The sequence below is a fragment of the Thamnophis elegans genome, chromosome 10 (genome assembly GCF_009769535.1).
Source record: "Thamnophis elegans isolate rThaEle1 chromosome 10, rThaEle1.pri, whole genome shotgun sequence".
Taxonomy (NCBI): Eukaryota; Metazoa; Chordata; class Lepidosauria; order Squamata; family Colubridae; genus Thamnophis; species Thamnophis elegans.
The window spans coordinates 16,170,533-16,183,895 of record NC_045550.1 but is presented as its reverse complement, the minus strand read 5'-3'; the positions used below and the strand labels follow the sequence as shown (position 1 = coordinate 16,183,895).

Genomic DNA, 13,363 nt, shown 5'->3' with positions numbered 1-13,363 from the left:
TTGAAAAATTATTTTTGATACATTAATATATGAATGAATTCTTCAGGGGCAGAGAAAGTGTTTTATTCATTTTGCAACCATGACAATGAAGTAATAAATAATAAATATCTCTGTGGCTATCCACAATATTGAGTATACGCAGACCTCACAAACAAAATTTAGTACTATTACCTAATCAGAGAAGGAGAGACATTCGCTACCATTTCTTGAAGGATCCTTCTAGCTTTCTTCTTGATTCTGTTAATGTTTCTAGATTCCAACTGATCAGGACCATTTACAGCTGATAATTCTGAAGCCTCCTGTATAATAGCGTTCTGCACTCTAAATGTTACAAATACAAAGTGAATTGAAGATTTATTGTAGATTTCAACTACTTCAGATCATTTATCTTCAATTTAAAAATACCCAAAAGTCAGATATCAAAAAATCCCCCTCATCATTATTCTAATTAACTATATACTGTGGTACTTTGTAATTGGAATTTTCATGATTTTTTTAACATAAAAATACAGGTAGTCCTCAACTTACAACAGTTCATTTAGTTCAAAGTTACAATGGAACCAAAAAAGTGACTTAAGACCATTTTTCAGTTACATTTGCAGCATCTCCATGATCATGTGATCAAAATTCTGATGTTGGCAATTGTTTCATATTTATGACCATTGCTGTGTCCCAAGGTCGCATGATCATCTTTTGTAATCTTCAGACAAAAAAAAATCAATGGGGAAGCCAAATTGACTTAATAACTGGGTTACTAACTTATCAACTGTAGTGATTCACTTAACAACTATGACAAGAAAGGTCATAAAATGGGGCAAAATTCACTTAACAAATGTTCCACTTAACAACAGAAATTTTGGGCTCAACTGTGGTCATAAGTTGAAGACTTCATGTATCATATACCGTGTTTCCCCAAAAATACGACATGTCCTTATAATACAGCCATGCCACAATTTTCTGGTGGGCAAAAATATAAGCCCCTCCCCTCCGCATATAAGCTCCCTGGACAACCTCCAGCCAGGCAGAGCGCCGCTCACTAATCTAGCAGTATCCCGAAGGTGCCAAGCCATGGGAACCTGGGGGGAGGGAAAGATGATCGTGTTGCTTGGTGTCTTTGGGATACTGCTAGGTTGGTGAGTAGCACTGTGCCCAGCTGAAGAGGGGGATTGTTGGGCAGCTGCTCTCTTGCAAGCGGGCTCCCAAAGAACCGGACACAGCCTCATGGGCGAATGACTGTATTGTGCTGTCACAGCAGCACAACACAATAGCCATGAAATGACCACGCATAACCATAGAGTGTGCGCTCAGAGTGGTCCCCGCTGAAAGACTCGGGTTGGAAGCCACGGAAAAAGCCAGGCTGGGATGGCAGTGGAGGTGCCCTGGCTCCGAAATGAGAGCTGGGCCATGCATCGTGAGGCTGGGAGGTGGGTGAGCGGGAGCTGAAAAGCTGCTCACGCACCCCCCCTCTCCACCCATGCAGAGCGCTATTCACTGGCATTTGGAAGGCACCAAGCCGCGGGGAGCCGGGCAGCGGCAAACAGGCACTCACACGGCTTGGTGATACCCCTAGGTCAGTGAGTGGCGCTGTGCCCGGCTGCAAAGGGGGTTTACCGGGTGGCTGCTCATGAACGTGGTCGCTTCATGGCTATTGTGTTGCTCTGCTGCGACAGGAAACAGAGATTTCTGTGTGTTATTACACAATTGCAATTTTTAATATTACTTAAGGGAAAATTAAACACTAATTTTATGATAAAAGAGGAATCATATTAACTGTACTTCATTTTAATAAATGTATGTGTAAATAAAATGAATTTTAGCCTTTATTCTTGTTTCATTGAATTCTACTCATTTCTTTTTGAAGTAGAACCTGCAGAATGCTAGACAAAAGTATGGCTGAATCCCCCAAAAGTTGCATAATACTGAAAATGCCTCTATATAATTGATGCCCCATAACCAGACACAAGGATATAATGAAGACTCTTTGGAAATAGGATTTCAAGATGTTATAGCTTGTACACACACGTAAGAAGAAATTCAAAATAATTGCTTTTAAAATCCAGAGTTTCTGCTGTATAAGAAAAAACAATTGGGGCCTTCCCATAAGTTGAACATTTATTATTTATAAATAAGAACTTTTCAATTACAATAATCACTTTTATCTACATCTTACCGGCTATTATTCAGTACATTTTCCATCACATTATTTGCAAACATGCTCTTATGAACATCCCGTTCTTGCACGAAAAGAGTATAACAAAACCGCCGAGCAAGCCAACCTCTGTACCTATAACATTATGGAGGAGAGACCCATTATTAGAAAGTTATCCTTCAAATGGCTGCCAAAATTTCATATCATATCATTCCTACTAATAAAAGCAGTAGAAGTCAATTTGAGTTTATTTGGTTCTGGTTTAATATGGCAGAAATGACTGCAAAAAATCCAGACAGTATATGAGGCAAATTCTTGGCTGAAATATGTTCAGCTTAAATCAAAAGAAGATATAAATTTCTTGCACATAAATACAGGTACAATACTAAATACTAAAGACAAGAATTTTGTTTATTTTAGTTCTTTTTTTCTCAACTGAGTCATCTTGCCCAGAACAAATCTTTAACCAAACTGAAATTTAACCCAAGATTTTCACACCATAAGAAACCAAAATAAACAGAGTTTATTGAGGTTTTTTTGCAACTCTAAATTCAAAACTATTTGGTACTATGGCAGATAATAATAGAATCTGTTTAAGAGTTCTACAGAGTCAAATAAAATTGATTCAACCTTTTATCTTTGGCTGATTAGTTCAAATGTGCATGATGTAAATTTAATCAAGCTAGCACTTCATTTTCAATGAGTATTTGAAGGTGGAAGACACCAACAATGTCAACGATGAATTTATAGAGGGAATAGCAATTCTGAGATCAAATGAGAAGGGAATGCAAATTTGTGCCTTTATTTATCAGGGCAACTTTTAAGTGGCATATAAAGAATAAAGAAAAACAACAGTATACAATGCAATAGTATAAAGTAGCAGATAAGTCAAGCCATGTCAGGAAAGAAAAATAGTAGAAAAACAAAAGTTAACAGGATCTCTTCTTTAGGTACACATGGCTTTCTATATCCATGTCTTATCTCTGCTTCTAAGTTAAAAACATTGTTTACTTTAAAAATTCTACTAAACTTAGAAGTATTAAAGCAATTTACCAAAAGAAGTAATAAGAATAAAATAGTCGCTTTTTGGAGTTCCAACATTGTTGTTAGTATTTTAAAATGACAAATGTATTTTGTAATACAGTTTAACAGAAATGAAAAGGTTGCATTGCAGCATCATTAAACTGTTAAAACTGTTGTGAAATCCATCACATGCCTGGTTAGAATTAAGCTGCACTGAACAAATTAGATTATAGTCTTTGAAAGTTATAATCAGGAGTCAACGTTTGCAAGCAGAAATTGGGAGTTCTCGACATGGAATGCAGCATCAAGCTTACTTTCTTTGGGTAAGAAATAAAGGTTTGATGGAAGGTCATTAAGCTAGATTAGATAAAACATGAATAATTTGTCCTTTTTGTCTTAATTTAATATGTGCATTGTTAGGAATATAATCTAACGGTTGGGTTGGCAATATATAAATCATTATATGCCCCTCAGAGAGGGTCCGCAATTTGGGAGTCCTCCTGGATCCCCAGCTGACTTTAGAACACCATTTGTCGGCTATGACCAGGGGGACCTTTGCCCAGGTTCGCCTGGTGCACCAATTGCGACCCTACCTGGATTGGGAGGCTCTTCAGACAGTCACTCACGCCCTTGTGACCTCAAGACTGGAATACTGTAACGCGCTCTACATGGGGCTGCCCTTGAAGAGTGTTCGAAGACTTCAGTTAGTCCAGAACGCAGCCGCGCGAGCGATTGTGGGTACACCCAGGTACACCCACGTCACACCTATCCTCCGCGAGCTGCACTGGCTACTCATTAGTTTCCGGACCCACTTCAAGGTGCTGGTCACCTATAAATCCCTACATGGCATCGGACCTGGGTACCTGAGAGACCGCCTCCTGCCGATTACCTCCCATAGACCGATTAGATCTCACAGGTTAGGTCTCCTCCGGATTCCATCTGCCAGCCAATGTCGGCTGGCGAATCCCCGGGGGAGAGCCTTCTCTGTTGCAGCTCCAGCCCTTTGGAACCACCTCCCCGTGGAGATCCAGACCCTTACTACCCTCCCGGCCTTCCGCAAAGCCACCAAGTCCTGGCTGCTCCAGCAGGCCGGGGGCTTGTGAAATATCCAGCCCCACGGTAATCTTGAATGTTGTGTATTTTAAAGTGTTGTTTTGTTTATTTATCCCCTTCCCTTGTTTATTGTAAGCCACTCGGAGTCCTTTGGGAGTGGGCAGCATACAAGACCAATAAACTCAAACTCAACTCAAACTCAATCAAGTAACAATGCTGTACCTGTTTCTTTAAAGCATACTATAAAATGTGATTGGTTGCTGTTTTCCTCAATCGGCCATAAGAGGGAGCCAGAATGACTGTTAGCTCTCTGTTTGTTAGATGCTGGGCTGATCTGAGTGCCGTGAGCTATTGTAAGTTTTGCAACTGCTAGCAAAGTTTGTTTACAGACTGTTTATATGATACTGGACTATGTTGTTTGGATTATCCCTTAATTGAAAGACATTGATGACTGACTGTCTTATCCATGTATGACTTGGACTGTTTGATGAACTCTATACCTCTATTCCCACGAAAGTAAAAGCCTATTTAAACTGCAGTGTCTCTGTATGCTGGTTTGTGTGTTCTCCAACACAATTCTAACAATGCTTCTCTGAACGTACGCGCTCTCTCAATGGGGAGCTTACCTAACATGCATACATTTACATAAGACAATTAGTGCAAAATAGTATCTGTTCTTTTTAAGGTAGTCCTAGATGTACACCAGTTACTTAGCAAATATTCAAATTTAAAAGACCTCCCTGAGGATAGTTACAACAGAGTTTGAAGTTCCGACAACTGTACCATTTGAGGTCATGTGACCACATGTGGGGTCTGGACTAATTCATGACAGTGTTATATGTTTTATTACCGTTTTACTTCTGATTTTTGGCAAAACCAGCCCCTACTTTTAATGACTATAGCAGTCACTTAATGACTCGGGGGTGTGTGTGTGTGTTGTAAAATTGGTTTGGACATGTGGGTGATCCATTTTATGATCACCATGATTTACAATCATTATGGGCAGGTTCCATTATAGTCATGTTGAGAACTATTTGTAAACTAACCATCCTTTATCAATCTGAAGTTTATAAGTATCTGAGATTTAATATCTGCTTCCAGCATGAGTTCTGTTAAAACATAAGCCTGAAATTAGCTTTACAAATGTGCATCTGACAAGTAAATTCTTGTTTATTCAAATTCATGCCCAATGTAATCGACGTAAAGGTGCCAAAGGACTTTCTATCCCTGACAAACCTGAAATTCTCCTTGAACTTTTGCATTTTCTTAATCTAAAAATTAAAGTAAGCAGCTGACAGTAGAAAATTCTGACTTGTGCCAGAAAATATGTTACATAATAAACACATTTCTATTGATCCTCATGCATATGTTTTATTAGGCGCAAGCAACTAGAACAACTTCTTGAATAGACCAAGGCAGTTCTTTTATTATCAAACACCTATTTAAAAGAATCTCACCAGATCGAATATCTTCCCTTGGGAAAGACAGATATAGTCTTAAATATTTGATCTCAGATATTTCCTCCTCCAAATCAACAACATCCTTGCAGTCTCCTTACTCCCTCTCTCCTTTACCAGTGATTCCGCCACAGTTTTATGGGGAAATATTATTATGTAACTTCATTCTGCCCAATGAAACTAGTACCTGTTTTTTAAAAAAAGGGCCTCCAAGCTCAGCCAGTGTACAGATTTCAATTTTTTGGTTGCAAGGTAGCCACATTTAATTATTCATATTAATACTACTAGTAGCACTAGTTTTCTAACAGAAATGATTTATAATAAAGCCTTGAATCAAGTCCTTTTATATTTCTACATCATTTAGATATTTACTTCTTCTCTAGCACTGAAAGCCAAAATGTGATTACTCTGCAGGTTTAGTTTAGCAAAACCAACATTAATATTTAACCTTTTTACTCATTTTCCAGAGGAGTACAACATCCTTTTTAATAAATCACAGTATTAACCATACTGAAAAAAGTATTTACCGTGTATGTGTCTCATTAATATAGATAACATTACGCAGACCCAAAGAAGGGATGCTAGTATTAAAAAGCTTGTCCTAAAAGGGAAAGATACATGTATACATTAATGTATTACTAATAGCAGTTCACAATAAATATTGAATTTTCCTACATATTACTTCTAAAGGAGAGGAATCTTCCCACCCCCATATAAATAATATATAGCTTGAAGTTTGCCAAAGTTTAGACTTGCCAAACTCTCACATAAAATCTCAGCTATTTGCAAAACATACACATATTTGTTAAATTTGTACTCTAGCAATCCAGATAGAAACATAATAGTAAATCTATAAAGAAAAATCTATGCATCCTAACATTACCTGAACAAATCACTGGGCCCTACTTTACAGTATTTCATTAATACAAAGGCATCAAATGCTATTCTACTTCCACCAGGCAAAATCTGAAAGTAAGCTATACAAGGTAAGCACATAGCTACTGATTTCTTAATTTAATTGCCTTCTGGCTATTTAATTACCATTACATGAAAATTCCATTTAATTTTGTTACTAATATAGTTCCATTCACCCAGCTTTGAGGTGTGCATACGTAACAACAGCGTCCCACAAATGGTCTATTCCTGCCCAGAAGAGTCTCTTTCCATTTTAAAGTGGCTGATCGGAAGACAGTAGGCCTAGAATTGCATTCTCCCTGGAAAGTGACAGTAAAGAAAATATAAAATATAGCACATAAAAACGGACAGCTCTGAATGTCTTTCAGGTTACTTCCTATAAATGAACTAGCTAAAGTTAAGAACAATTGATTTATTCATCTGCTTAAACAAATAACCAGATTCAATTATTGGAAGTAATTAAACACATTCATAGACTCGCACATATACAAATGTTTGCCTAAAAGAATCTAGATCAATTCTGTCAAAATATTTTCCTCCTTTAAATTATATGAAATCTGTATATTTGATACTGAATCATTCAAATATGACAGTTTCCCCTACCCCCCCCCCCAAAAAAAAAGTAGTTATGACCCAATTCTGGACTTCCAAAAACTGTACCCATTTGCAGTTACATAACTGTATTTTGGCTCTTTGGTAACCAGTTCGCATTTATGGCTATTTACAGCATATTGTGATTATGTGTTTTTTTTGGTGTTTCTTCGTTAGAATCTTTCTGGTAAAAATACCCATTGGGTAAAAATGGATGGTAAAATAGATTCATTTAACAACCACTTTCCCTTAATGACAACATTCATTTAATTACCGCAGCATTCACTTAAAGGCTATTGCATAAAGGGTCACTTACTTAAGGACTGCCATGACTTATGACAATAAATCTGGGCATAATTACAGTCATAAATTGACGATTACCTGTACATTTCTGGAACTGTAGGAATAAATCTAAAATATTATAATCCTGTACTATACATATATTATAATATGAATCTGAACTTTTTCTATTGATATATTTTGAATGAAAGTGGTGCTACATTACAGTACTGTATTATTTTTTATCAAGTATAGCCTGCCCTAAGAACTGCATACAGAACTATCTAAATAAATGTACTACAGATAGTCTTTACAAGGGCAATTGGGACCAGAATTGTTGTTGCTAAGGAGTACAGTCATAAAACACAATATCATGTGGCTGCACTGCTTAGCAATTGCAGTCCCAACTGTCCTGTAACTCAAGACATAGGGGTCATTAAGCCAGAAGTGGTAGAAATCCCAGATAAAAAGCTAGGGGTACTCCAGGGAATCCCAAGGAATGAGGGAAGCCTAGAAGGGCTGGCGACGGGATAATTTATGTGACCTAGCACAAGTCGTGCACAAACACAGGAAGTTGTAGGGCTGGATAGCGAAGTGAGGTGCAAGTGCAGGAAAGCTGCAAGGTAGATGATACAGAAGGGTCAGAGTCTAGAGAGCCTGAAGGAACTTACTAGACTACTAGAGAAACTTGTGACTTCCTCTGCTGGCTTCCCCATTGACTTTGCTTAAGTGAAGCCAATTGGGAAAATCAGAAATACCAGTCAAGTGACTGCAGATTTCAGCCTCTGCTTCACTTGCTGCCATAGAAACGGGGAGGGTAGGGGCTTATGGTATTTGGGAAGGGGATCTTATGGTACTGGAGGAGTTATGTAAGAAGGGAGCTTTGTTCTCACCATCTTCTGCGCATGCTGATGGCCGGTGTTTGGACTTGGTCAAGGTCAACAGTCTCGCATACCAACTCGATGAGGCCTTTTGAAGGTACACCCCACACCTTCTTAGGGAATTGCAGATTGGACACTGGCTTGGGGTAATTGGGGGGAGGGTGCTGGGTAATCGTTTGATATATACTTCTTTGGGCCTTTTTGGCTCAGATCTTGCTTTTTTTCTGCTATCTTTTCATAACCAGTATAAGTATCTTTAATTCCACGAACAATGGAGTTGGGAGTTTTCTTTCTTGGTTATTGATGCAACCATCATGTGAACTGCTTATCAAGCACTTGGAATCACAATCATGTGACTATTGGTGTCAGAACTTTGAGGGGCAGTCAGCATGTGGTAGCTTTGAATAATCGCTGAACAAGTGGACAGCAAACAAAGACTATCTGTACTGAAGATTCTTAATTTTTTAAAGCATAATCCTCTATTACTTTTTCACTTTTCAATAGGACAGTAGAGTTTTATCTTAAGAAACCCAGAAGCACTGAACAAGCATGCATTTTGCTTACCCATTCTTCACTGGAATGTTTACATCTAGTGACAGTGTATTCTGCTGAAGATGACAAATAGGAAACATCTATTGTTCCAAGTGATAAAGCAGTCTCGTCCATGATCTACAACATAAATTCAGCCTCATGAGCTAAAAGAAGAAAATAATTTCAGCACTAAAGAATTAAGTGTGTTAGTAAATACCTAATTCACTTATCCTAAATGTTTTGGCACATCAATAGACTTTACTTCCAAATTTAAAAGTGTATGTCACAACTAATTAGATGCAACTATATAACTATATAATTAATATATAATTATAACTTGATCTCTTTCAGGATACTGTAATTCATTACAAAAAGTTTGTAATTATATTTCAAACTTATCTACAGGTTGCTATAATTACCAGAATGGTTATAATAAGAGGAAATAAATTTGTGCTTCATTCATACACAGAAAGTAAATACATGCTTAAATATTGTAAGATAAAATAAGAGGAATTTAAACCAGTATCTTTTCTAATATATATTTCTCTGTTGCATAAGTCAATCAGGCTTCTGAAAGCTGGAACACAATCACTAACCAAGCAAGGATAAAATGTCTGGTTAGCTGTTCAGTGTGTTTTGCACATCCAAATTATTTCAGCACATTGTGTGAGTCTATAATCAGAAGGAATATAGTAGCACCTTTTTTGACTACCAAATTTTTTGAAAGGCAAAAGCTTTCATGGGCAGTTCTCTTTGTAAGATGCATAGAGTAACTAAACTGATGCAAGATTTAAATTGGAATAAACCCTAGAAAGCATGGGAAAGAAGAGATGGCAGATTAGTTATAGAGATGCAGATGACATGTGAGAGACTGCAAATTCTTAATCAATTAACAGCTGTTTAAACATCATTGTAATGGTTGAATTTTTTTGCGATTGTATGGATCTAGGCAAGTAAATTAGTTAAACATGGGTTACTACCCTATACAGTCAGCAAATCATTATGCTAACATAAGCATTTGTATTGTTAAAAATTAAAGAGCCTCTCCTCTACATTAGACATACATAAAAAATACAAAGGCATAAACAAATATATTTGTTCAGAGTGAGAAAGGTCAATAACATGTATTTTCCCAAGATACAGTCAGAAGTTTCTTTAGGGAACCAGGAAATTATAGGGCACAATTTTCTGCACGGAATGATTTTGTTCCTTTCTGTTCTAATTACATTGAATACACTATTTTAGCTGAAAGCAACTCCAAATTACAAAAATACAAACCCAAGGATTTTAAGGCTTCACAAATGAGAGGTTTTTTAAAATATGTGATGAATCCTGGTTGCTCTTCAAAGAGCTTTAAGCATAACTTTCTAAGAAAGCTCTAAGAAAGAAGAGATGTAGTCTTGGCATTCCATAGCTTGGGACTGATAAGGAAGAAAGTCCCCTCCTCTTTGTTTAATATAGAAACCTGTATTCCCAAATTGTGAGGCTATCTTTTTAAACAAATTTACAAAGTCCTATAAAATACTTAATATTTGGAAGTAAAACATTATGCAAAAACATTATGAGATATAAGAGCTCCATGAACTGAGAAACTTTGAGAATCTTTGATACCAACTACAGAAAATAGTAGATCATATTTATTGTAAATCAAAGCATTCAAACAGGTTTCTAGCCAAAGACATAGTCTCTCAGATAATTATGTTGAACAGTATGTAGAGTTTTGAAGACTAATATCATTACCATCTTAAATTTTGCTGAGAGAACAACCGACAACTAATGAAGCTATTTCAACAGTCACATTTACATCAATTGATGCTTCAAGACATTTTCAAAAGTAGTCCCACATAGAGTAAATTTGAATTGTCAAGAAAGGATGTGACCAAAGTATGGACAAATGCTGCCAAATCCAATTGGCTAAGGAGTCATAGCTGTCACGTAAAAAATCTTCTTTCTCACCTTGGAATTCAGTAACAACTGAGAATGAAAGAATCATCCCAGGCTGTATTTCTGTACTTTTATGAGACACTTCATCTAGAATAGGAGGAAGTCATGGTCTAGTTTCCTATTGAACAATTTGTAACTGAATGCTTCAATTATTTGGAGCATCCAAGTATTCTGGCAATGAAATATTATCATGCATGTAAAGTTCTACCAACTCAAGCATATTCAATCCCATGCTCTTTGGATATCATTGATTAAAATTTACAAACCACCCAACCAGCATATTCATCGTTTCTCTGATAACATAAATTCATACCTCAACACTCTAAGTACTGAAAGATAAACTAGAACAAAGAGTTCATAGAGGCAATAGCCTAGCTCTATAAGATAGGATATTTGGATAAACTTACCTGGGAGTAAATGTCACTGAATTAATTAGATTTACTTCCGATTGTATGATTACGAGACTGGACTGCAAAAATGAAGCTAACGCTTCAATTTTTACAAAATACTGGAAGGGAAAAAAAGGAATCACCTTCAGAATTTTGCTTAGCTAATTTATATGCAGTAGCATGAACAAGCAGCGCTAGGAAAGTATATAGTCACTTTAAACTTTCTTCTATAAATAACAGATCAAGTACTGTATTAAACACTAGTATCAAATGTTGGGTGTCCCTATACAGCCTTATAAAGGCTACTGCCAAAGAAATTCGTTCAAACTAATCACCAAGGGAACATTAGCAATCTAAGCCAAATTGGCTGAATGACAGAAGGGACTTTCACACAGTTAGTTAAGTACACCAATGGAATGCAAGTGAAAGCCTGAAAGAAAAAGGGAAAAACAAGCAGCCTATCTAAAAAAGGAAAATGGGTATACTACTTTGAATTTAATCCACTCATCAATCAGATTGCCACAGTTAAGAGAATGATAAAATACTAACTTGCTACACAGAAAAAAACAACATACAAATAACTGCACAATTGCTTTCCACCATGTAGGAACTTTCCTCCATGCAGTGATTTCTAATTGTTCAAGGGCTCAGGGATAAATCTGAAAAATACTTTTCGTACTTCCATGCTGTTTCTCTACATTCTCAATCACCTCTTCACAACATTTTGCAAAAGAAAGGAGAGAGGACAGCGTTTGTCAATCAGACTGCATTTATTTCATGCTGTATTCATTTCACTTGCTTTCTCATTCAAGCATGGGCCTAGAGCCCAGTTCTGTATGCTATGCGCTCTTTTTCAAAAACTAGTTCCTAAAATACTTTCCATTGTAACTGATGCGCACACGGTTTTGTCTCACGTTAATCTTTCGGTTTATTTTTGTATTGGCAAGCCAAGACTGCAGCAGCAAAAATACTGCTAGTTACGGACGGTGACCGTCTGCAACATCTTTTTTTTAGGGGGAGGGATCAAAATCATTCCCGATAAAACATTTCATAGGCAAACATTTCCTAGTTTTCTACAGTAAATCCTCCATCAACATAGTGGTACCAATTACCTTCTTTTTTCCAGCGATGATACAAGCAGACGATCAGCCTCGGGAAAGGCTTTAAAATCTCCTTCCGAAATATCCAGCAGAAATCTCTCCAAAAACTCCCGATGCGCCGGATCCTCTGTACCTTGACCTTCCGATCTCCCACCCTTTGGGGGGGGGGGGGGGGAATGCGGACGACGCGGCTCCAACGCGAGATGCAGCCCAGCAAGACCTTGCCGGCAAGCTAGCGGGCAGGCTGACTCTTTTACACCGCCCCAACAAGGAGGGCAGATGCTGACGCGATTTCCTGAGCGCCAGGCGCCGGCGAGCTGGGAAGAGGCCGGGCTGCGCTCTTGTTAGTGGCCGCTGGAGCACCTCAGAAGACTGAGAAAAGGTGCCCCGGGGCCCCCGAGCTGGTGTCTTCCAGGTGTCTGGGGTTGCCATCAGTCCTGGCCGTTGAAACCAGGCGGGTGGGGAAGATTGGGAGATGGGCCCGACTTCAGGAGACGCTCGGGGATCATTAGATCTTTCCGCTGTGCAGAGCAATGCTGCCGATTATCTTAGGTGTAGAAGGAATTGGAAACCTTGCTTTATTCCAAGACAAAGACAGTCTCAGGATATTCTGCAAAGTCGTCTTACAAGGGCACCGTAGTGAATGCTGAAGCAAAAAAAAAAGTGTGTAGGTGTGCACATTTTTAGGATGTTTTTTTTTACTATGCCTAATGATAATATTAACATAGCTGTGCCAAATGACAATATTAAGATAGTTGTCGTTTGGCAGCTCTTGGTGGAGAAAGAAAGTCAGATAATAATCTTTCTCTGTCTTGCAACAAAACCTGAAAGGCTCAGGTTGAAAAAGTTCATCAAACCAATACGCCCTGGACAATCCCAGGCACCTCCAGTAACAACTAATATGAAGCAAGGTGTGGAAAAAGAGAGAGAGAAGCTAAAGAAGACAAGGGCTGCTTTGATGTCTTTTTACCTGGACTCATCCTGCCAGTTATACTGTTAACTTGTATTAATTTGTATTAAGAGTTGTCCAGAAAAGGACAAAAAACTTTGC

At 37.9% G+C, this 13,363-nt stretch overlaps 1 protein-coding gene across 3 annotated transcripts in view; it reads right to left on the bottom strand.

Moving 5' to 3' along the window:
* Positions 1–12,525, bottom strand: part of GPAM (glycerol-3-phosphate acyltransferase, mitochondrial) — a 30,415-nt gene extending 17,890 nt beyond the window's left edge. Inside the window, exons 1-7 of one of the 3 annotated variants that reach the window (XM_032225708.1) lie at positions 12,325–12,525; positions 11,231–11,331; positions 8,913–9,043; positions 6,774–6,896; positions 6,210–6,283; positions 2,171–2,284; positions 172–321 (exon numbers count right to left, since the gene is read on the bottom strand). In XM_032225708.1, the coding sequence (XP_032081599.1) occupies positions 172–321; positions 2,171–2,284; positions 6,210–6,283; positions 6,774–6,896; positions 8,913–9,014 (563 nt within the window). In that variant the 5' untranslated portion in view covers positions 9,015–9,043; positions 11,231–11,331; positions 12,325–12,525. The remainder of the gene's footprint in view (positions 1–171; positions 322–2,170; positions 2,285–6,209; positions 6,284–6,773; positions 6,897–8,912; positions 9,044–11,230; positions 11,332–12,324) is intronic. The other 2 variants (XM_032225706.1, XM_032225707.1) reach the window with 2 other exon arrangements.
* Positions 12,526–13,363: the final 838 nt, after the last annotated feature.